Source organism: Pseudorasbora parva, chromosome 20 (assembly GCF_024679245.1).
Source record: "Pseudorasbora parva isolate DD20220531a chromosome 20, ASM2467924v1, whole genome shotgun sequence".
Classification (NCBI taxonomy): Eukaryota; Metazoa; Chordata; class Actinopteri; order Cypriniformes; family Gobionidae; genus Pseudorasbora; species Pseudorasbora parva.
Genome location: NC_090191.1, coordinates 26,748,289 through 26,772,581, shown reverse-complemented (window position 1 = coordinate 26,772,581; position 24,293 = coordinate 26,748,289). Strand labels below are relative to the sequence as shown.

Below are 24,293 nucleotides of genomic sequence, written 5' to 3'. Positions count from 1 at the left end.
GACCCCATGGACGGTGCCCCCTCTGGAGTGAGACAGACTTGATAGCGTGTAATTTTCTCACTCAAACCACTGCCTGCTTCTGCTTCTGCTGCTGATTGCTTTTACAGGGAAAATATGCCCATAACTGCTGCTCTAGGATCTATTTTCTTAGTAATAATAGCATATTATCAGCGAAAAAGCATTTTGCCTACATATAGCCTAACCTTTACAACGTGATTGCACAATCATTTGCACGTAGCAGAGCAGCGCAAGATGAGCAATTTAGGTTAAAAATATTTATAAAAAAAATTTAAAAAAAACGAAATTTTTGCTAGATAATACCCTATTCCTCGCCTGGGATCGCGCAGAGACTCGGAAGGAAGCCCTTCAAAGCGTTTTGATTTGGACCTTTTTAGAGTGTTCCTTGTTAGGTAGGCTGTGACTGCATTTAGAGTTAAAATTTATATTTTATAAATAAAAAAATTGTATAAGACTGACAAATTTGACATGAAATACCATGACTATAAGCCTAGCACTCACATTTCATGTCAAATAAACAAACAGGGTGTTGAGTCCATGATTTTTAGGCTATAAGTAGCCTAGCCTACAACGAATGTGAATTGAAAAACTATTTAGAATATGTAACCATATGTAACAATGTTATTTCATAGCCTACATACACAACATATTTAAATTAAACTGTAAGCCTATTACATGCGTGAGAGCGCTTTTAATCTGATATCCATACCGTCAACACAACTACACGTGTGATATTGCTTTCAAACTAAAGTTAAACAAACAAGAAAGCGAGTAACTCACCTTTAGTGTTAGATAACTTGTCTATTTCACTTCGTAAACAGCTCAAAATAAAGCAGCAGAAGTACCAAACGTCCCGCGTCTCCAAGCAACGTGTTAACACAGTCGGTGCTTAGTCTAGTTCATGAATGAATGAATGTTTTAAATGAATCGATTAAGTGAATGATTCACTCACAAAGCTTTAAAAGCGAATCGTCTGAATTAATGACTCAGTGACTCATACAACTTTGCCAGTTTTTTTAATAATGTACATAAATCTAGTCACTCAACCAATCAAATTTGTGGACAGAAACTAAATGATTTATATATGTATAATTTATTTAAAGAGGTAATGAATTGAGGAATCAACTTTCCCTTGGGCTTTTGATATATAAAATGTCATGATAATATAAGATTATCCTGTAAGTTTTAGAGCTGAAAATGTCCTTGTTAGTCAAAGAAAAGACAGAGGAGAGATTAAATATGCAATCTCTCAGTGTGAGATTGAGGTGAAGATGGATGCATTTGATCTAGAAGCTTGATATTTATGTTGATATATTATATTGATATTTGATTGGGTTATCTGATTCTTTGTACTGAAGGATAAGACTAGAGGACAGGTCAGCACGTGGCTTTCACACATTAGCTGGCTTTGCAGTTCAAGCGCGTCTTTTGGTTAGATTATTAACACCCGAGGAGGGCCGGATATCTGGCTTGGAGCAGGCGAATATTGCTCTGGCAGAGCAGAGCAACAAAAGTTGTCCAACACAGCTGAGAGGCAACTCCCTGACATTTCACATTTATATTCATCTGGGCTCTACGGGGACATCACACAAAAGATCGAGAATGGGAGAGAGGCCACAGTCTCATCCTGGGGAAAGTAACAGAGTATTAAAGCAGATGAGTCAATAATGTGTGAAAAACAGATGAATGGTAGGAAAATAAATGAAGAGATGCAGGGAAAATGAAAAAGGGATTCTGTATTATGGAGTTGATGGCCTGGCCGTGAGCATAAAAACCTGTCAATTTTTCAATATCTAAGATCTCATTTGCAGTCATTGTACACCGGCTCTTGTCCTCTGAAGGTGACATGATATAGTATTAGTCCTTTTCTTTATATAAGCTTGCATTTTTTGTACAAATCAGAATTGTGTATTAGATTAACATTGAATAAACTGTAATAGGATTCAAGTTCATTTAACATTTGTTTCTTGTGATTTTCTCATCATTAAGTTCTCTGGTAAACTCGCTTTCATGTTGGCGGAGATTTTAACACCCCAGCAATCTCTGTTGGCATATGGCGCTCCTCTGTATCACTGTAATGTTTGCCATATTTCATATGTGGGAGAGACTACAGCCTAAATACAGAGAAGGCTCTGTTGGCACGGACGCGTGTGTAGGGAGTGTGAAGGCATTTGGTCATTTGATTGTGAGCCGTGCGAAATCATTGCCTGTGTGGCTGACAGCCAGCTGCCAGCGCCATCGTTTGCAGAAATTAACTGTAATTTGTTTCCATCTTTTACATAATTACCCCACTGATAGTCCAGGTTTGAGAGATAAAAGAGGAGGTATATGCAATTAACAGTAATGAAAATGGAGATGAGATGAGGAGATGAGATGAGATGAGATGAGATGAGATGAGATGAGATGAGATGAGATGAGATGAGATGAGATGAGATGAGATGAGATGAGACTATAAAATAAAATAAGATTGAGGATGATTTGAGACTAAGGATGAGATAATCGAACTCGATAATCGAAGATTTCCATATTTAATGAGCTTAAGCTCTGCTTTCAGTTCACATGAGGGAGAGGAGAGATTGAGGGAGAAGCGGCAACCAGAATGATAATCTCGACCACAGGGCTCGTGAACGTCTTTATCAAACAAACACAATGATTTATTTCTCATTGACCCTCGATTGATTGGACTATTATTTTTATATCACAAGATATAAGCCGCAAGATATGTGCGAACTGCGCGCACACACATACACATGCGCGAACAAGGCAGAACAAGAACAGAATATAATGAGATTCATTGGCCTGCCATATAACAATGTAAAAGGCTACTATTACATATAAAAACATGTTTTACTCAAATAAGTGTGTTGCACCATTCCTGTCGGATCCAAATCCAGCATTGACCGGAGATTTGTTTACAAACTATCCCGCAGTGAACTGAAGTGAACACCACTGTCTTCCCCACGTGAGCTGGAACTTCATTAAAAATAAAGTTCAACCACACAATCCTAATATTAGGATCAGAAGGAAGCTTATGCAGCGACTGTGTTCTTCCACAACCAGGAATAGCGCAATATCTTAATCTTCCTCTGTTGTTTATTGTTGTTGACCAGCTAGCTTGAGCCCTCCATGAGTCGGTGGGCGAGGCTACTGGATTATACGCACTGTAGAGGCGGTGTTTTGTCGCACACTGACGTCAGTATGAAGGACAGGACTGTTTGCTGAGCCTGGTGTCTATAAAAGCTTTTCTTTGACTAAGAAGGAAGTTTTCAGCTCTGAAACTTACAGGATATTCTTATATTACCATGACCTTTTATATATCAAAAGCTCAAGGGAAAGTTGATTTCTCAATTCATCACCCCTTTAAGGATGAAATGAAGAGGAGCTACTTAAAGAACACTTTTTGTTATTGTTCGAAACACTTCCTAATGGCAATCAAAAACAGACGTGGTCTAAATATTTAAAAATGTACAAATATCGAAAATTTAGTCCAACCACTTTGTCCGACTGCAATAATAGGATGTCCAACCTGCCTGTTAACATAATTAATATTTCCGCACACACTGCTCGTGCAGACATCACACATCGTCAGCGAGTTTCATGAGACTATGCAATGTAGACAGACGGTCACCGAGGGCCAACAGCAAACAGCAGACACCTTTTAAAGTTCCTCCGAAACCAAACCAAGCTTATGCTGCATTACTGCCATGTCATAACCGTGATTATGAGATAGCAACCTGTGACGTTCTACCCGGAGTTGTTTGCGTCCTCAGACTCGGATTTATGCCTTTCTGTGGCAACACTATCAAAGCCGCAGTGAATATGGAGCAATCAGGTGGAACAAGTCAGCAGAGTTGTATGTTCTGTGCTTTGACACATGAGGTATTTTAACACTGTCTCTCGTAATGCTTGCAACACTGTTCTGAATGTGCATTGTCATTTGTTTTAAAGGAGACTTGCTTTGTTGAGCCTATAAGGGAGGGTGGGATCTGATGCTTACAAAGTTTGCTTGCCTCTGTAAAATTGCCTATACTACCTTTAGTGTCAGTGTAGCGTAAGTTGTTTTGGATAAGAAGCCTCTGCTCAATGACAAATTACCATCCAACACACATTTGGAATGACAGAGGCTTGTGCACTCTGGACCAGCGTGGGTGTAGAGAAGGTTGACTTGTTCTTTAGAAAATGAAGAGGTCTCTAGTGAGTCAAAGCAGATAGATGGTGGCTGTGAGCAGAGACAGGTACACTTTCATTATAACCCCTAATGATCAGACTTTGACTGTTCCATCAGGCAGTTAGTGATGAAGATAAGGGGTGAAGGATGAACTGATGATAAGGACAATCACCAGGCAAGGATTATTTTATTTTTAAAGATGGAGGAATTTTGAATGACTCAAGTGATTGGCCAATAATGAGACAATGGTTAGATTTTTTATCTGAAACTAACAACCCTTGATTACGGAAAAACAATCATGAAGAGGAAATTATGTCTGTGTGGGAATGGGTAAGTGGAAAAAACTTCCAGAAAGTTCTGCTTACCTGTTTCTCCTTCACTTTATTATTTTATTTTTTGAGAGTGCTCATGGGTGCATTCAAACGTCTTTTTATCTACATTTTCGGTAATGACATGAAATTAGCCTGCTGTCTGTGAAGTGCAACTCCAAAATTCAGTGGTGAATGTGTGTGAGTGGCAGTCATCCACTTTGCACAGCATGAGAGCACCACTTTGTCTTAATCCACTTTGTGGTGACCTCACTGTGGCATGAAAAGCTGTTGTTTGCCACAGAAGAGTAGTAATCCAAACCATTAAAATCTATCAGACTATATGGATTTACTGAAAGCAACGATTAAAAGAATGAAAGGAGTACAAGAAAAGGTTACATGCAAGGAAACATTGCTAATCTCTCAGCAGGGAGACCAAATCTAAGTTACTGATTTTGGTCATTCCCATTGATTTATGAAAACATTATTTCTGAATAAAATGTTAATTTTCTTAAACATTCATTTTCAACAAAACATTCATTTTAAAACTTTTTTATTTGTCTTACAAAAGGGAACATTCTAAACAAGTAACATTTTAAATATGAGATGAATATTACATGTAAAAAGGGATAGTTGAAAATTAGCCCATGGTTTACTCACCCTCAAGTCACCCTAGGTGTATATGACATTCTTCTTTCAGACGAATACAATCAGTTATATTAAAACAAAGTCCTGGCTAATGCAAAGCTTTATAATGGCAGGGATTGTTGCTCTGATGTTTGTTTAAGAAAAATATCCATATTTAAAACTTTACAAAGTACACTGTAAAAAAATAAAATAATAATGTCTCCAATTGAAAATGTTCTAGTGACTGATCACATCTAAATTTTTCAGTTGGCCAAATTAAAAATCTGCATGTGAATTGATGCAATTTAATTCATAGAAATTCAATTCGGCCTGCTGAGAAATTTAGATTCACATGATTTTTTTGACAGTGTAAGGTTTTGGCCCAATCGCCTTCCAGATTTCTGTTTATGGAAAAAGTGTTGAAAGTGCCTCTGCAGTTCAAAGGCTTACACGACCAGTTACGCTTGTCAGACGTCACGTAATCACCTTGAACTCTGACAAGGCACTTTCAACACTTTTGCGATCGGCCGGGACTTTATTTTAAAAAGTTTTAAATATGAATATATTTTTTACACAAATGCACCGATTTGCTTCAGAAGGCCTTTATTAACCCCCGTTAGCTGGGGTTCTGCCTTGTAGGATTCGGGGGCTGTATGTAGCAAACCAAAAATGCATGCTAGGATATAAAATCAACCCAGGCTCATTGGAAATACAGGACTCTGCTACATTTTTGCAACACCCAAAATATGTACCTCCAGGTACGTTTACTTGCACTTTTTGGGTGAAATGTCCACCGGAGGTGCTAAGTAGTAATATTGTTTCTCCATTCACAGACTGATCTCATGAAATGACGTATGTATGACACGCTAATTCGTATGCCATTTTGGCGTGATATTAAGACGCATAATCGCTTTTTAGTGTGTTTATCAACGCCATAACATTCTATGCCCCTACACTGCCCCTACCCCTAAACCTACCCATCACACACACGCACACACACAGCCCCTAAACCTCCATCACAAGAAACATTCTGCATTTCTACATATTCAGACACATTTTGAACGCGTAACTCAAACGCTTCCCTAAACCTACCCATTTGTGTATAATAAAAAACAGGATATAACAGGCAGATACGACTGCATGCATTATTTATTCAGAAAGTACAAATATCCCAAGTGTAATAGACGAGTTAACGGAGTAACCTCTAATGCTGTGTTTTCAGTTTCAGTGACCTTGATGAAAATCTCTAGCCGTTCATTCGTGTGTGTGTGTGTGTGTGTGTGTGTGTGTGTGTGTGTGTGTGTGTGTGTGTGTGTGTGTGTGTGTGTGTGTGTGTGTGTGTGTGTGTGTCTATGGTGTGTCTATGGTGTGTCTTTGCAGAGGATGAACATATTGTTGAAATACTGTACCTCTTTCAAGGACACACAAACCATCTGAGGCCTCTTTCCTTTCTAGGAAGCCGATAATCATAAGCAACAATGACATGTCATGTTCACCTTTGATTGACAAGTGAGTCTGATGATGAAGACCCTCTGATTAACTCAAAGTAATCACAGATAATGCTATCTTTCCTTTTTAAGAGCTCAATATTCACTAAATCTGCTGGCCTCTTCCCTGGTACTCAGGGTGTGAGTGGCAGCAGAATTATTGGAATTGCTCAGAAGGTTGGAAAGGGGGTGGAACTAATCGGCCAAAACTCATTCTTTCACAGTGCTCTTTCTCGTAAATTTCGAATCTGATATTTCCAAGGCTTCAAAAACATGATTGTGATGCCCTGTGTGATCTTGTGTCTTTGAAATGAGGAACATTTACCTTGTTGTTGCAGCCATATTATGATTTTTTATGGTTTAATTGCTATATGTGGTGGCCAAAATGATTAGAACATTTGGCATCTGGGAGTCGTCTTATTGGGCCTGGATTTATTTTCCAAGAGGACAATGACCCGAAACATTCTTATAACTATTGCCAGAACCTGCGATGGAAGGAATCTGTTGGAACATTGAAAATTATGGACTGGCCCCCTCAAAGTCTGGATCTCAACCCCATCGAGGACATTTGGAACAAGTTTGAAAATAAACAGAAAGGGATGGGATTATATTATTGTCAAAGTTCTCAGAGGAAATAAATTAAGACTATGCCAGAGAGATGTGCTGCTGTAATTGCTGCAAAAGTTGGACATATCAAATATTAAAGTTCAAAGTGGATAAAAACAGTGGGAATTCACTTCATCTGACATCAGATAGTCTGATAGCAATCATCTGCATGTTTCATGAAGATTATGAAATGAAATCATGTTTTGGAGGCAAAAAAGGTCAGTATTTTCCGATCTGTCAGGTGGTATAATCATTTTGGACACCATGAATAGCAGCTTCCAAAAAGAAAGATATTTGGCACTTACCATTTTTGGAAGCTTTTTTCCCTTTTCTGACAAGTGGTGAGAAAAATACCTTTTAAGTCACAACTGTGAGATATAAAATCACAATAATGAGCAATAAAGCTTTGACTGTGACATATAAAGTCATGTTGTGAGATAGAAAGTCACAATTATTAGATTGCAAGTATGAGATACTGCCTAAAGTCCCAAATACTTTTGTATTTTGTTCTATTTTTATTAAAAAAAAAATAATTATGAAGGCTTCAATGAAATTAAGTTTATTGTTTAGGTCTTCATTTCTTATAATGAGCCCTTTAGAACACAGCTCATGCGCTTCACTGTTATACTGTTTATTTGTACAGCTTTCAAATTGTGTCATAAAACATGTCCACCAGAGGAGATTGATACAGTTGAGCTGAGTGCACATAAAGTGGTGAAATGTCCTCTGGTGCCAGCTGTGCCACTGCTTAGAGGGCATCAATTCTAAACATGCATACACACACACACACACACACACACACACACACACACACACACACACACACACACACACACACACACACGTTGTGTTTCCATGTTTTATGGGGACTTTCCATAGGCGTAATGGATTTCATATTGAACAAACCATATTTTCTATCCCCCTACACTGCCCCTGCCCCTAAACCTACCCCTCACAGGAAACATTCTGCATTTTTACTTTCTCAAAAAAACTACTTATGTATGATTTATAAGATGTTTCCATTATGGGGACTAAAAATATCCCCACAAAGACAAGAATTTTGGATATTGCCATCTTTGTGGGGACAATTTGTCCCCATAACGTAGGTTTTACCAGCACACACACACACACACACACACACACACACACACACACACACACACACACACACACACACACACATATATATATATATATATATATATATATATATATATATATATATATATATATATATATATATATATATATATATATATATATATATATATATATATATATGGGGCCCTCTTCTGGTAGTCACATGCAGTTACAGCTTTACATTTATTTTGCGACAAACTTTTGTTTCTTTTTACAGTAATTGAAATATGTAAAATATACACCATAGATAAGTTTTATTCATTTGATAAATATGTTGCTGTACTTATGAGCATTTAGCTGCACAGATCATTTTTTACATGCATTTTTATTTGGGGGAAAAATAATAAAGGAAAAGAAGTCAATGGATAGTAATACAATTTTATTCTTCATTGGTGTGACGAGATGACATTAGAAAAGCGTTGATAACATACATTTATTTGCTTTTTTCTAAAAACAAAAGTTTTTTTTTCTTTTTCTCCTGCATCTCTTATTTTTTCCCTGGCCCAAACGCGTCCCTTGCGCTGTTTCCTGCTTCCTCATCCCCATTCTGCATCGAGTCCACCAGTCTGTGCAGGGAACAGGAAGCAAGTGAACATGCGCGGCTGTAAGGTAAAGATGAATATTAGCATGATCAAGAATCGTGAATAATTGTATTGTAGGCCTATATGTGAATGACATAGACATTTACATTTCAGTCTTATCATATTAATTATAAATTATTACCCTGCGGGGCCGGGCCTGTTAAAGGAAGACCTAAAGGGAAACAAACAAAACAAACAGGTCAGTTTTACTACTATTTCCATTTAACAAACAATCAAGCCACATGGACAAAAGAAGACACACACAAATTCATAATTATTTAGATTCAGAATCGTGTTCGTGAGGATGATTTCTTTGAGCTTATGTTGTTGTAGAACTTAGAAGATAATACAATGTGTTACATATGTCAACACACATAAGTGTGATTACACATATAGCATTAAGAAATGACAGTTCACTTAAAGCATTCAATGAAAGTGGTAGCTATTTATTATAAGAATACCAATAGAAAGGAAGACCACATGCACAATGAGAATTTGTGCATATTTTGATACTGAAATGCTAAAAACATTCCTGTCGGTAAATGAATAGGCTACCATGAAGAAAGCACTGACATTCTCTTTCAGGATCATGCTCATGTTCCTCCATTTCTTGGATCTCTGTCTGAGTCTCATCTCAAATCATTCATACTGTTTCTGTCGTGTGTGTGTGTGCGTGTGTGTGTGTGTGTGTGTGTGTGTGTGTGTGTGTGTGTGTGTGTGTGTGTGTGTGTGTGTGTGTGTGCATATACCTGTTCTGTTGGATCTCAATGAAGTTTGCCTCTTTAAAAGCGGGAATAGTCTCCATGTTTTCCATAAGCCTGGTCACATTGTGTTCCTTAATCTCTGTGGTGTTGGGAAAAGTCTCCTGATATGATCCTCGGCTAAAAACAAATACATAAAAAGTATGAGAGAGAATGCGGTCGTTTTTCTTTCCTTCTTTTTTTGGACATCTTGTCAATACCTTACCTCGAGTTATTGAAGATGGGAAACGCAAGAGTGTAGCTGAGGATCAGAGAGCTGAGAGTCCAGACAGGAAACATGCTGTTCATCACACCAGCACTGACTTACTGAACACAGTCAATGAAGCACAACAGAGTTGATTCAAGTTTATATATAATTCCCTGATTATTCAAATGCTCATTAATCTTTTAGGGATCTGTATGTGTGTGTAATTCCCACAGGCCGGAGTGGGTTTTGTCCTTGAATAAGACAAGGACAAATATTTTTAAACGATGTCAAGAGAAGATTGATGAGACCTTACGGATGCTTTCACAAAAACATTTTACATTTTATAAACATATAGAACTTATAATTTTTTATATTTATATGAATTGTTTTACATTTACAGTTAATCATTTAGCAAAAACTTTTATCCAAAGCGACTTATGTTTTATATATATTATTTTCTGAATGTGTTATCATTGCATTCCAATAGTATGTTGTATTCACATGCAGTTATTTTCTCCACATTCTTTAGTTTTTTTTAATGTCAATTAAATTAAATTCAGTTCACATTTCTTTGTATTTTTCACAAAGCAGCATGTATGTGTCTTACAATTTAGAGTGATCTGTTGGTGACTGTCCAAGTTATGCATTTCAGTAATGTATGCAGATAGGGGGAATTCGGGGTGATGGGACACTTTTTGCCATTGAGATGACTTGGAAAAAGTCTCCAAATCACCCAAATTCACCCTACATAGCATTATTAAAGTTATTGAAAGTCATTCATTAGAGTTATTGAAATAGTTATTAAAATATATGATGATTGACAGATTTCATCAACCATACATTATTTAAATAACCCAGTAAACATTAAAGTATTATGCCATCATTGTGATGTAATCATTTATACAGAACCTTTTTGGCATGTGTTTCTTTAAAATTGTGTCAAGATCTCTAATCTTGGATTCCATGTGCATTATTATTTTTATTTTTTTATGTAACAGTATGTATGATAAAACAAGCAATGTAACTTGTTATATATTGACAGTGTTTGATCATTAACAATAAAAGAAGTCAATGGATAACAATATTTTATTCTTCATTTGTGTGAAGAGATGACATTCTTGTTGACAACATACAATGAAAAAAATGTAATCGTGTCCATCGGTCCCACATGAATCACTTAAACATAATTTGTTCATGTAACTTCAACATCATGGAATGAATACATTTTATGTGACACAATTTAGAAATCTCAAAGTGATTTTTTTATGGCTCCCTGACATGATTCAGACATTAAATGTATTTATTCATCCACTTCAGTTTCATACTTTAATGTTACACAACTGAATTATAATACTGTAGAGCTAATTAACAAACCTTTAGCTATAAGTAGTTGTACAATGCTAAGCATTATAAACTCCTTTAGCAAAGCTGTCATGACATTAGGTATTATAGTCCATAACCTGCTCCACTCTTCTCCACAACGGTAACCCTCTGTATTTTAAATTATTCTAATAGTTCTATCATAATTGAATATTAAACACAATCAAGTCTTCCCCTTTCATCTTGCTCAAAACTACATAAAATAGCACTTTTACATATAAAATAACATTAACTCTCTCTTGATTTAGTCATATGCAAAGCATGCTGGGAACTGACAAGCCCCACCCAGTTTCAGTTAATGCAACACAAATCCTTCATGTAATCTTAACACAAATGGATAAAGCAAACTTCAGTTTGACTTATATTTAAGTGGATTGAACACAATAAAATTAAGTAAGGACAAAATGTAAAGCAATTGTGTTGCTTTAGCTCATTTTAATTAAGCAATTTGAATAAGCAGTAGCAATCTTTTTTTATCATCTTTGCATGAATAAAATGTCTATAGCACTTTTGAATCTAAGCCATTTTTACATATTTAAAACAATCAAATCTCTATTTTTTCCCAGGCCCCCATGGGTCACTTGCGGAACTTCCTGCGTTCTCATCCCCATTCTGAATCCTGTCAGCCAGATTATCCAAAATACAGGAAGCAAAAAAACAGTTTATATTCCTGTGAAGTACAAATAAATATTAGCTTATATCGTCGCTTTTCCTAGAAATTGAATTGTGAATGTCATTTATGAATAGGCAAATTTACATTTGAATATTATAATGTTAATTATAAATTCTCACCCCGTCAACCCCATCTCAGGAGCAAACCAAACTCTTTCGCTAAAAAGAAATACAAAAAACAGGTCCATATTACTAGCATTTCCATATAACAAACAATGAAACCATACAAATGACAGACACACAAATATGTGTATTATTATCATATAAGATCCACTCAGAACTTTGCTTGCAAGGTTGAATTATTTGATGACATATATTAATATGAATGATGAAATAATATTAATGGGTACTTTATTTGTTAACTTAGAACGTGATACAATGTTATGTGACATAAGTTAAAAAATGTTGCTTTAAATTGTTAAAAGGGGCATAATAATATCATATTACAAAAAAAAGTATAAATTCAGGAGTCCTTTTAGAATACACCAAAAGACATAGAATAGGCATTTTTTAATTTTGATAAACCAAAGTTATTCCTGTCTTAATGGTGAAAGATTAGTATACAACAAAACGTAAAAGTCTGAGAGGTCTTTCATATTCAGGATCATGCTTATTTCTTCATTTTTTTGCACAGTATCATTTTTTTTACTGAGTATAAAATAACTTTTGCAAGAACGTGTCAACTCTAAACCAATTTGTCTACCTCTACCCTAGCCCTAACAGTCCACCAATTACTCTAAGGATTTTTAGTTAGAATTGATATGTAGGGTAGCAGAGCAAAACAGTTTCATTCATAATGTTTATAATACTGAATAACAATTTTTCACTTAATTTACTGTAGGCTAAGTAAAAAAATAAAAATAAAAAAGAAATACTGTTCTGTCAAGCGTGTGTGTGTGTGTGCGTGTGTGTGCGTGTGTGTGTGTGTGTGTGTGTGTGTGTGTGTGTGTGTGTGTGTGCGTGCGTGCGTGTGTGCGTGCGTGCGTGCGTGTGTGTGTGTGTGTGCGTGTGTGTGTGCATATACCCATTCTGTTGGGTCTTATTAAACTCTATGAAGTTTGCCTCTTTAACATCGGGAATAGTCTCCATGTTTTCCATAAGCCTGGTCACATTGTGTTCCTTAATCTCTGTGATGTTGGGAAAAGTCTCCAGATATGATCCTCGGCTAAAAACAAATACATAAAAAGTATGAAAAAGAATGTGGTCGTTTTTCTTTCTTTCTTTTTTTTTTGGACATCTTGTCAATACCTTACCTCGAGTTATTGAAGATGGGAAACGCAAGAGTGTAGCTGAGGATCAGAGAGCTGAGAGTCCAGACAGGAAACATGCTGTTCATCACACCAGCACTGACTTACTGAACACAGTCAATGTCAATGAAGCACAACAGAGTTGATTTAAGCATATATATATCATTCTCTGACTGTGTGTGTGTGTGCGTGTGCGTGTGCGTGTGTGTGTGTGTGTGCGTGTTTCCCATAGGTTGAAGTAGGTTTTGTCCTCGATTAAGAGAGGGAAAAACATATAAAAGACAGACAGAGAGGACTGATGAGGCCTTATCAATGTTTTGGAGTATAAATAAGTCACCACAGATTAATCCATTGCTAGTGTCACAGTGTTGGACAACAATCATGGGGAAAAAAACTGATTTTTGTCTAAAGTGTGTGTGGATACTGTGAAGAAGTTTAAGTTTACTTTAGGTCTATCAAAAAATTTGAACAGTTTAAGAGAGAATGTTTTGTTTGTGGACAGCTTATCTTTTGTTAAAGTTAAATCATGTCTTCATTTATCTTTTGTCAGCTGTTTCAGGGCTGTAGATGCACTGCTTTTATGAGTGTCTCTCTCACAGTGGCAATGATTTCCAGGGTCTGGGAACAATAATGATGTGAGGTTTTCATAATCAGTTTTTATTCTTTTGTGATTTATTCTTACTGGACAACTAACATAATGTGGTTTGCCAATGCTTATCGTGCTGAATGTCATGTCAATGTATGAATTAAAAATGTGATGGTTTATGTAAACAGCATCAGGATGTCGTAACTCTGTCTGGAAGCTATTTCAGACACACTTTTAGTCATCAGACACTGAATCATCAAACAACACAAACCGAAGGAGTGTCAGGTTGGTTTATAACATATCCTTCATAATAAACTGCAATTCCCAAGTAAGTATGTTAACTATACATCACACTTTGCCTCTCATGATTGTAATGCTTAAAGTGACAGCCAAATTAATGACTTGTGAAGTAGATATCTGATTAGACCTTAACTTATAGTTATTGTAGACAGATTCAAGGAGGAATTGATGTTGTATGAGCAGTACATTATTATGAGATAAAAGGTTATGTTATGTTACATGAAAAATGTAATTCAGTGTGTGTGTGTGTGTGTGTGTGTGTGTGTGTGTGTGTGTGTGTGTATATATATATATATATATATATATATATATATATATATATATATATATATATATATATATATATATATATATATATATACAGTGGGTATAGAAAGTATTCAGACCCCCTTAAATGTTTTACTCTTTGTTTTATTGCAAATTGGATGTTATTATTAAAACCCTTTAAGTTAATTTTCTCATTAATCTACACACAGCACCCCATATTGACAGAAAAGCACAGAATTATTGACATTTTTTGCAGATTTATTAAAAAAGAATAACTGAAATATCACATGGTCCTAAGTATTCAGACCCTTTTCTGTGACACTCATATATTTAACTCTTCGGGTCATCCTTGAGATCGTTCTCCACCTTCATTTGAGTCCAACTGTGTTTGACAACAATTTTGAACTGTTTTTTTTTACAAATTTTTCACTATTGTTACTATACAATTTTTTACTAATGTCAACAATTTTTTACTATTCAAATGTTCTTTTACATTATTTTTAACTGCTCCAGTTATTGCCTTGTTGCCTTTTCCATTTTTTATATATTATAATTATTATTTCTTCTTTGCCTTTCTTTGCTTACTGCACTTAGCACTTTATTGTGAAGCCCTTTGGTGTGGCTCAGCCATATGTAAGTGTGCTATAGAAATAAAATTGACTTTGATTATACTGATTGAACTTGATTAGGAAAGCCACACACCTGTCTATATAAAACCTTACAGCTCACAGTGCATGTCAGAGCAAATGAGAATCATGGGGTCAAAGGAACTGCCTGAAGAGCTCAGAGACAGAATTGTGGCAAGGCACAGATTTGGCCAGTGGCCTCCTGGGATGACCAGAACCCTTCCTAGATCTGGCCACCTGGGCAAACTGAGTTATCGCGGGAGAAGCGCCTCGGTGAGAGAGGTAAAGAAGAACCCAAAGAACACTGTGGATAAGCTCCAGAGACGCAGTCCGGAGATGGGAGAAAGTTATATAAAGTCAACCATCACTGCAGCCCTCCACCAGTTGGGGCTTTATGGCAGATTGGCCCGACATAAGTGAGATGAAACAAGTTTGCTAAAAAACACCTGAAGGACTCCACTGAGAAATAAGATTCTCTGGTCTGATGAGACCAAGATAGAACTTTTTGGACTTAATTCTAAGTGCTATGTGTGGAGAAAACCAGGCACTGCTTATCACCTGTCCAATACAGTCAGTAAAGCATGGTGGTGGCAGCATCATGCTGTTTTTTTTTTTTTTTTTCAGCTGCAGGGACAGGATGACTGGTTGCAATTGAGGGAAAGATGAATGTGGCCAATTAGAGGGATATTCTGGACGAAAACCTTCTCCAAAGTGCTCAAGACCTCAGACTGGGCCGAGCGTTCACCTTCCAAAAAGACAATGACCCTAAGCTCACAGCTAAAATAACGAAGGAGTGGCTTCACAACAACTCTGTGACTGTTGTATATATATTAAATCTCAGTGTTATATTCACTACATCATTAAGAAAATAAAAGGAAGACACTAAAGTTTGAAAATGGTTTTTCATTCAAAGATTAATCAGCTTCCACTAAACATACATACATCAAAGTTTACACATCTGCTCTCAGTTGTTATAAATAATATTACAAAATGTATAATAGTTCATATGAATTTATATGTGTGTGTAAGCATGGATACAGTGAGTATTTCTTCTATAGTGTCTCATTTGGTGTTTTTGATCCAACTTGTAATACAATTTTCCTTATAAATAATCACGTGGCAAAGTTTCATATGGAATAATATCTCATATTTCATAGGAATATTGTTATTTTCTTTTTACTCTATTCACCAGAAGTGCCTCCCCACCAATGGTCCCTTTTTACCCTGCTTTTAAAATCAATCATATAAAAATACAAAGTGTAATATATATATATATATATATATATATATATATATATATATATATATATATATATATATATATATATATATATATATATATATATATATATATATATATATATATATATATATATATATATATATATATATATATAATGTTCCATTTTCTGTAAAACGTGAAAGGTTTAACTAAAATCCAGTAAAAACAAATGTCTGCTACAGTGGTGCTGGATGTCACTAAAATGAGTATCCTAATATGAAACATACTATAAAAAAGAGAGAGAGAGATTGAGCATATCTTGCCTAAACATACCATGCATAAATCAATCCTGTTTTTATTACTTAATATTACAGCAAGATAACCAGACACATCTCTTGACTGTAACGCATCAGTGAAACTTCCTCTTATATTAAATGGAAACTCCATTTCATCATTATTTGATCCTTCAGTGTCATGTTTTATTTCTTGCCAATACCCATTGGATCATGCATGTCCCCAGCAATCTCATTCCCAGTCTGTAGCGATGACCCCAGGTTCCACAAGGAACAAGTGGACAGAAAGCAAATTCTTCGGCTGAAATGAGAGAGAAGTGTGTTTCAGGCACCAAGAAATACTGAATGAGGATTTAAATTAATATTCTTGTCCTTTTGTCAGTAAGGAAATTATTTAAAGGGCATTTGCTGTATAATACAAATTATGACTCTGCTGTGTGTCAAAAAGATAGGAAGGTGATGCCGAGAATGACACAGGAAAGCAGAGACAGGAAGTTATTTGTTATATTTTATGGTAACATTTCACCAGACATTTCTGATTTGATATTTGTGTGAAAAGGGTTCATAAGGTCAATGTCTCCATGTTATATTAGTGTGGTCTAACAAAGATCAAAACACAATATAATTGTTATCAGTGTAAGAAACAAAACAAGCATTCTTTGTGCAATTTTTCCTTATGCGTGAGGGCAGCATACATCAATGAATGAATGAGGCATTTATATAGCGCTTTCAAATGTACTACTGTACACCCAAAGCGCTTCACACTCATGTCAGGGGTCTCTCCTCAACCACCACCAGTGTGCAGCATCCACTTGGATGATGCGACGGCAGCCACAGTACAACGGCGCCAGTGCGCTCACCACACACCAGCAAAAGGTGGAGAGGAGAGAGGGTGATCGAGCCAATTCAGTGGATGAGGATTATTAGGAGGCCATGATTGGTAAGGGCCAATCAAGGGAATTTTGCCAGGACACCGGGGTTACACCCCTACTCTTTTACGAGAAGTGCCATGGGATTTTTAATGACCTCAGAGAGTCAGGACCTCGGTTTAACGTCTCATCCGAAGGACGGATATTGACAATATTTGTCAATGAACAAATATTAACACCTTTAATTAACACTGACTTTATTTTTAACTGCAAGGAAAACACACAATGACACATAATTATAATATAATATAATATAATATAATATAATATAATATAATATAATATAATATAATTAATATAATATAATATAATATAATATAATATAATATAATATAATATAATATAATATAATATAATATAATATAATATAGATTATTAAAAACAAATAAATTAAATGCATGACTCACAGCCTTGTTGGTGACCGTGTTTCGGATCTATGGAAAAGTCAAGACATTTTGGGTTAGAGAAGAGAATTGTTTTAGCATTTTGTAGGACAGACTACATGGGATTGGATCAATTTTCTACCTGTTTGTTGGATTTGCCTTAATATACTTTGTGGTGTTCCCTTCCGTAATACCGGGGAAAATCTGAGGTCCACTTTTGAAAGGAATAAATCATTAGCAGAATGTGTGGGGGGGGGGGGGGGGGGGGGGAGAGATTAATTTTTTTTGTGTATAAAATACAACATCAACTCTACCCGTTTTCCCCGAACTCTGTGAAATTCGGAAATATCTTCGTATCAGATTCCATGCTGAAAACAAATACATCCCAATGAAGCAGAATTAGTCGCTTTTGTGGGCAACATTTCAGTAATGCTTGAAAATATCTTACCTTGTGTTATTAAGGATGGGATACGCAAGAGTGTAGCTGAGGATCAGAGAGCTGAGAGTCCAGACAGGAAACATGCTGTTCATCACACCAGCACTGACTTACTGAACACAGTCAATGAAGCACAACAGAGTTGATTCAAGTTTATATATAATTCCCTGATTATTCAAATGTTCATTGATCTTTTTGGGACCTGTATGTGTGTGTGTGCAATTCCCACAGGCTGGAGTGTTTTTGTCCTTGAATAAGACAAGGACAAATATTTATAAAAAAGACTGAGAATAAGAGTGATGGGGCCTTTTCAATGTTCTGGAGGGGGGAAAAAAAGTTGCTACAGTGGACTTAGATAATACAGTTTTTTTTTTAGACTTGCATTGTGTGACAATACAGTGATAGCATGATTTCCAGGAACTGGGACCAAGGCAATGGACGATTATCCTGATGTGTGTAGCTGAAGAGGTGTTACACATTCTTCTTAATCTGAATAGGAGGCCTGGTGGAAGTGAGGTATTTTACTTAATAAAGTTTTAAATATGGATATCTCTTTCTTACACAAACGCATCGAATCGCTTCAGAAAGACTTTATTAACCCTTGGAGCAGTGTGAATTACTTTTAGAATGGATGAATGCACTTTTTTGGGCTTCACATTTTGGGCTCCAGTTCACTGCCATTATAATGCTATAGCAGGACATTTTTTAATATAACTCTTGTGTTCATCAGAAAGAAGAATGCCACCTAGGGTGACTTGAGGGTGAGTAAATTATTTTAAATTTTTGGTGAACTATCCCTTTAAGTCAGAGAGGATACTTAATTAATGTAGTATGATTTAATATAAAAAAAGTTTTTATTACAGTATCTTTAAATATGTATCAATATTGTAATTAATATTATTGTACATTTTTTGGTTTTATTATACTATTATTAAAAAAAAAAACATCCATCACACACAACACCAGTGGAGTGTCAAACTTCATTACTTTTAATAAACTGCAATTCACAGTTCTGAAGACGTAAGTTAACATATTTTAATTTCATCACACTTTGTACAGCTCAACCAACCAACACAATGACAAAACGTGCATTTATAGCCCACCCTATTACAGTTACAGGTGAATCTAAAAATGTCCAGTTAACACTTACCAAGTAATTTGAGACAGATTTGTAAATCTGTCAATAACTAGTACAATAACTAGTACAGTGGTTCTGCAATTAAATCAGCTATGAGCTTGAATATTGAAGGGACAGTATTTATAAGAAATGAAAATTAATTTCTTGCAATATATATAATATCTGTTACACAATGGATAAAATAACACGTGTCTTTCCCCCCTCATTTTTATATATAATATAATATTATAAATAATTATATTATATATAATTCAAACAATTATGATTAGGAGCACTGACAAACAATTTCAAAATTCGGAATGGCAAAATACACATCACAGAACACCACATGAACAACACATCATTATATAATCCTTATAATATGGTTTACAGCTTCAGCAAGATGGATGAATACAAGAAGTAAATCCCGTTTACTCTTGCATCTTCCCAGGCCAGACTGTGACCCCCTGGTCTCAGCTTCTTATCGGAAGTCCTCTGCTGAGAACATGCCCTTGGCCCGTCGCAGGATGGAATCTTTGGAGGCGTCATACGGATGCTCTTTTGAAGGAATCTCCAGCACAGCCGGGATGGACTGCATGTGGGCATCTATAGCATGACGAATCATCTCTGCGATGAACTGGTTGATGAGGATGATGCCAATATCACTGCGAGCCAGGAAACTCCTGTAAATGAGGAACATATATAATTGATGTTGATCCTAATAAAATTTATAATCAAAGCCTTATTCAATATCTATTAGGGGTGTAAGTGTAAAGATACACCAATGACACAGTTCAGTTCATATCACGGTTTTGGAGACACAGTTACACAGGGGACTAGTTTTCCTGGAAGGTCAATACGTGTCTAATTCCAGGATGAAAGCGTCAACAAGTGATCTACAGAGACGTGCATCTGATAAACTGACAATGTGTGAAAATTTAATATGACTAACTATTTTCTCCTAGCCAATCAGAATCATTCCACCTGCAGTAATGATGTAGCTAGACCTTGGAAAAGAGTATAATTGCTGTGCAAAATGTATGCAGAGAGCGTGGCCTACGAACTCCTTGTAAGACTTGAAGCTGGCTTCTGCTGATGAAACTGCAAACTAATCTTCAGTAATCTTTCTTTAATTAATTGCACTCCTGACTCTTGGTCTTCATTCTTCACAATTGGTCTTTGGTTCTAAACTGTTAATCCCTAACAATAGTCTAACACATATACAGGAATATACAGGAATTATTACAATATTTGTGGTTGAATCAATTAACGTTAAATAATTAAGTCCTTAACTATAACCTTTATTTTAGAGTTTAAAATGTATCTCTGTCATGGTCTTATCATGCATATATATTAGGGCCGGGGTGTAGCGATACCGTCATGTCACGGTTCGATACCTATGGTAAAAGGTTAACAAAAAATGTACTGCTAAATGCTACATTTGGTATTACATTGGGGATGGAAATTAATATGCTTGGATCTGGTGCTGGTAACCTAAAGCACAAGACAGTGGTGAGACCAGAATAAAAATATTCATGATTCTGGGGGTGTCACTGACTAGATATGTTTAAAGATATATCTAGTCACTGACTAGATATGTTTAAAATAATGTAGGCCACTTTTTACAAATACATTTGCCATTACCAGGATCCACAAAGGCCCCATTTCACTATTATACATTATATTCAACATTATATAGTAAAGTTTAATGAAGTACTGACACTAAAACTATGTGAACTTGAATTTTTTCTCACACAATAATTTTCATTTTAGCTGAACTGTACACAGTATACTGTCACAAACCACAACACATACTGTAGCATTTTGTTTTTTTGTATTGCGATATATTGTGACACGACACACCTGATATACATACATTGTTTACACCCCTAAATAGAATAGTTACTTTGACGGCGTTTGTCTAACTAAACGGTTCTTTCAATATAGCCTATATATCGGATAGACAGACACAGACAGATTTTATTCGAAAATTATAACGTCCTTCATCAATATACAGTTATACATACGATGGAATTTTCCCCTTATTCTTATTTAGTCATATATGATTTTTGATCAAATAGTGTCTCTTACTTGAAGGTCTCCTCTATCTCTGTGATGCTAGTGTCCTTTTCCACCACCAAGAAATTGGGTTTTCGGTTTTTATTGAGCTCTCCGATCCCTCCGAGGAGGAATCCGGTACATGTGTCTTCATCCCCTATAACGGCGATTAACTTCCCCCGTCCAGGCATTGCTTGTTTTATTATTTTATTCGCTCAAATAAAAGACAGAATGGAATAAATGTTTTCCTGTCCTGTAGGATCATATGCTTCAATCAGCTGACTACAGAACTTCCGCTTTGACTAGAACGTAGGCGCTTTATTTAGAAAGCTGATCTGGGATCTGTACTGCTTCTTGTTAAAACACTGCACTTCCGCTTTGGTGATTATGACAGATCTGATCCTAAATCAGATTAAGGGCGCGCACAGCCTAAACACTGGCATAATTATGTCACAATAAGCTACGTTTTAATATTTTTGCAGATATTATCACATATTGTACATTTCCGAAGAATAAAAACATAAAAGTGATGTAAAATATACAGGAAAAGCCATATTTTCTGCGATGACGTTATATGCACGCGACTCTTGCTTGTCAGTCACGTGAGGCGAGGTGTGAAGGAAGACAACAGTGTAAATTCATCAGCACTCCCTAAAATGGTAAATATAATTGTTACTTTGGGGCGTTTGTCTAAACTAAACATTTAAAAATGTTACGAAACGAAACGATTTAATCTTTATGAAAATGTTTTGTGTTGTGCGCATGGAAAACATAAGTGATAAATACATCATGTGATGGAGAAAGCTGTTATTAATCTTTAAACAGATCATCTCTGCAGCTGTTTAATTCCTGCATTGCCTTGTGTTGAATTGCAGACCACCGCCCTGACCCAAGGTTTAGAGAGAATACCCGATCAGATAGGGTATTTGGTTATTAGTGAGGACGGTGTACTTGCGGTAAGGGAAACATTTAATAAGCATTCAAATTAATCTCCTTACTTATTGCGATTACAGAACATTGAGCTATTACGTGTGATGAATAGATAATATTAATTTGCAAAGGGAAAAAATCAATGAGAATTGTCCAAACATACCACACCGGGTCTTTGCTCTATTTAAAAACAAATGTTATGCATGTAATATTTGAATATATACATGTTATAATTTTAGATATTAAGTGTGTGTGTGGGGTGGGGGAATAGATAGATAGATCATTTTATTGGTCTGTGTCAGACAATATTAGGTATTATAATTGTGGACTTTAATTGTTTTTGTTAAGAGATACGTTCTTTTGTAAAAATCTTGTTATATTACAGTCCGCAGGAGAGCTGGAGAATGACGAGCACACAGCAGGAGTGATAATGCAGATGGTCAGAACTGCCTGTCGTTTCAGGTTGCAAGGGACAGCGGAGCCCCCTTTCAAACGCATGTCAGGTAAGAAATGTCACTTGGACCTCAACATCCCAGGTCTCATGTCAAAAATGTGTCAGTGTGTGGGTCATTTTTCACCCTAAAATTTAAATTATACATTATCATATCTGGACAGCATGATTTTCACCACTATACTACAGTAAACTATTCTCAAATTCTGTGTAAAGCTACCACTTAATAAATATCCTGATGTTACTGTGTTATTTCTTTTTCTCCCCCACAGTGATGTTTGAAGATTACATTTATGCTGTGACCATCTCAGGACAGAAAGTTTTTGTTGTCAAAAGGCAGAACAACCAGCGGGAACCTGTTATTGTGTAGTAAAGAGGATAATATGGACTGATCTCAGCCACTTTAAAAAGCTCAAATTGGTGCCCTCACATTGAAACAGCCATTGCAACCATCTGATGTTTAGCACAATCACATTGAATTTATTTTGTAAGATGACGTTATTACACCAATTTAGGGGCCTTAGCTGGTGTCAGGTGTATTTGACCTGAACCTGAGTAAGTTAACGTGTTTTCTTGTACAACTGCAATGTTACAAACTATGGTCACATGATTCATCTGATGCTAGATTAAATGTTATCGATATTTTAGCCCCAATTTATGCTTGAGTGGTTCCAATTACTGTATTAATGGAGATGACTATAGATTTGTAATTACATTTAACCCACAAACTCATTTAACATTCAGCTTCCTCATACAAATACAGGCATGTTTTGACTTAAGGAGCTGGTCATCACATCACATCATATCTTTATGCAGAAATTGTAATAGACTCACGTGTTAGCCAAGGTTTATTTTTGACAAAATTACACTGGGTGTTATAATTACATTATGAGTTTCGTATTCCGATCTTAATGTAACGCGTGAAAGCTTGTAGTGAGGTGTTCTAATACAATGTTGTTTTCTCTTGGATCTGGGAAAGCAGAAAACTTAAGTGCACTGAATTGACTTTTTACAGTCTATTTACAGATGTGTTTCATTAAAAGGCTAGAAACTTTGAATAATTGCATTAACAATAATATATTAAATAAAGTACTATGCATTTTTGTTTTGTTCTTTTTCAAGAATCATCTAATTATTTCTGGTTTAATCAATGTTGAATAATTCAATTCTGTATTATAACAGTGTGTGCGTGTTCCCGTGTGCACATTGTAAAAATAAAATACAAACATTTAAAGTAAAATAAACAGAAAAATAGATTTAAATGATTCAAATCATTAACATAATGTTGGATTACCAATTTTTTTGGTTTAAATAATTTTTACTGGTCTGACATGATTTATGAGAGAAATTCTGAAAATTACTAATCTTATCGTTTCACAAATGCTTTGTGGTTTGAACCCCAACATTTGGTCTTCCTGCAAATTGCTGTACCTTCTTTCATTTTCTGTTGTCATAGTAATACATGTTTATAGTATACAAGGCCAAATGACTAATAAGATTGTGATGTTTTATA

At 35.7% G+C, this 24,293-nt stretch overlaps 3 protein-coding genes across 3 annotated transcripts; 1 reads left to right on the top strand and 2 right to left on the bottom strand.

Annotated features, from left to right (window-relative positions):
- Nucleotides 1-16,351: 16,351 nt before the first annotated feature.
- zgc:193726 (uncharacterized protein LOC561161 homolog) lies at nt 16,352-18,343 on the bottom strand. The gene is made up of 5 exons (XM_067428425.1): nt 18,237-18,343; nt 18,103-18,156; nt 17,931-18,002; nt 17,813-17,839; nt 16,352-16,777 (listed from the first exon to the last, which is right to left on the bottom strand). The coding sequence occupies exons 1-5, from the start codon at nt 18,317-18,319 to the stop codon at nt 16,663-16,665; spliced, it is 351 nt and encodes a 116-aa protein (XP_067284526.1). The 5' UTR covers nt 18,320-18,343; the 3' UTR covers nt 16,352-16,662.
- Nucleotides 18,344-19,190: 847 nt separating this feature from the next.
- On the bottom strand, nt 19,191-21,695 carry atp6v1f (ATPase H+ transporting V1 subunit F). The gene is made up of 2 exons (XM_067428063.1): nt 21,433-21,695; nt 19,191-20,024 (listed from the first exon to the last, which is right to left on the bottom strand). The coding sequence occupies exons 1-2, from the start codon at nt 21,588-21,590 to the stop codon at nt 19,823-19,825; spliced, it is 360 nt and encodes a 119-aa protein (XP_067284164.1). The 5' UTR covers nt 21,591-21,695; the 3' UTR covers nt 19,191-19,822.
- A 230-nt stretch (nt 21,696-21,925) lies between these two features.
- Nucleotides 21,926-23,894, top strand: lamtor4 (late endosomal/lysosomal adaptor, MAPK and MTOR activator 4). Its single transcript, XM_067428064.1, has 4 exons — nt 21,926-22,058; nt 22,275-22,355; nt 22,715-22,832; nt 23,053-23,894. The coding sequence occupies exons 1-4, from the start codon at nt 22,056-22,058 to the stop codon at nt 23,148-23,150; spliced, it is 300 nt and encodes a 99-aa protein (XP_067284165.1). The 5' UTR covers nt 21,926-22,055; the 3' UTR covers nt 23,151-23,894.
- The last annotated feature ends 399 nt before the right edge of the window (nt 23,895-24,293 follow it).

Excerpts from the sequence above, each read along its gene's own strand:
- lamtor4 (XM_067428064.1), top strand. Across the intron at positions 22,356-22,714 it reads GTGAGGACGGTGTACTTGCG|TCCGCAGGAGAGCTGGAGAA; the intron begins GTAAGGGAAACA and ends GTTATATTACAG. Across the intron at positions 22,833-23,052 it reads CCCTTTCAAACGCATGTCAG|TGATGTTTGAAGATTACATT; the intron begins GTAAGAAATGTC and ends TCTCCCCCACAG.
- atp6v1f (XM_067428063.1), bottom strand. The coding sequence starts at position 21,590 with ATGCCTGGACGGGGGAAGTTAATCGCCGTTATAGGGGATGAAGACACA. Across the intron at positions 20,025-21,432 it reads GAGATAGAGGAGACCTTCAA|GAGTTTCCTGGCTCGCAGTG; the intron begins GTAAGAGACACT and ends CCTCATTTACAG.
- zgc:193726 (XM_067428425.1), bottom strand. The coding sequence starts at position 18,319 with ATGAACAGCATGTTTCCTGTCTGGACTCTCAGCTCTCTGATCCTCAGC. Across the intron at positions 18,003-18,102 it reads ACAGAGTTCGGGGAAAACGG|TGGACCTCAGATTTTCCCCG; the intron begins GTAGAGTTGATG and ends TCCTTTCAAAAG. Across the intron at positions 16,778-17,812 it reads ACACGGTCACCAACAAGGCT|CCGAAGAATTTGCTTTCTGT; the intron begins GTGAGTCATGCA and ends CTCTCATTTCAG.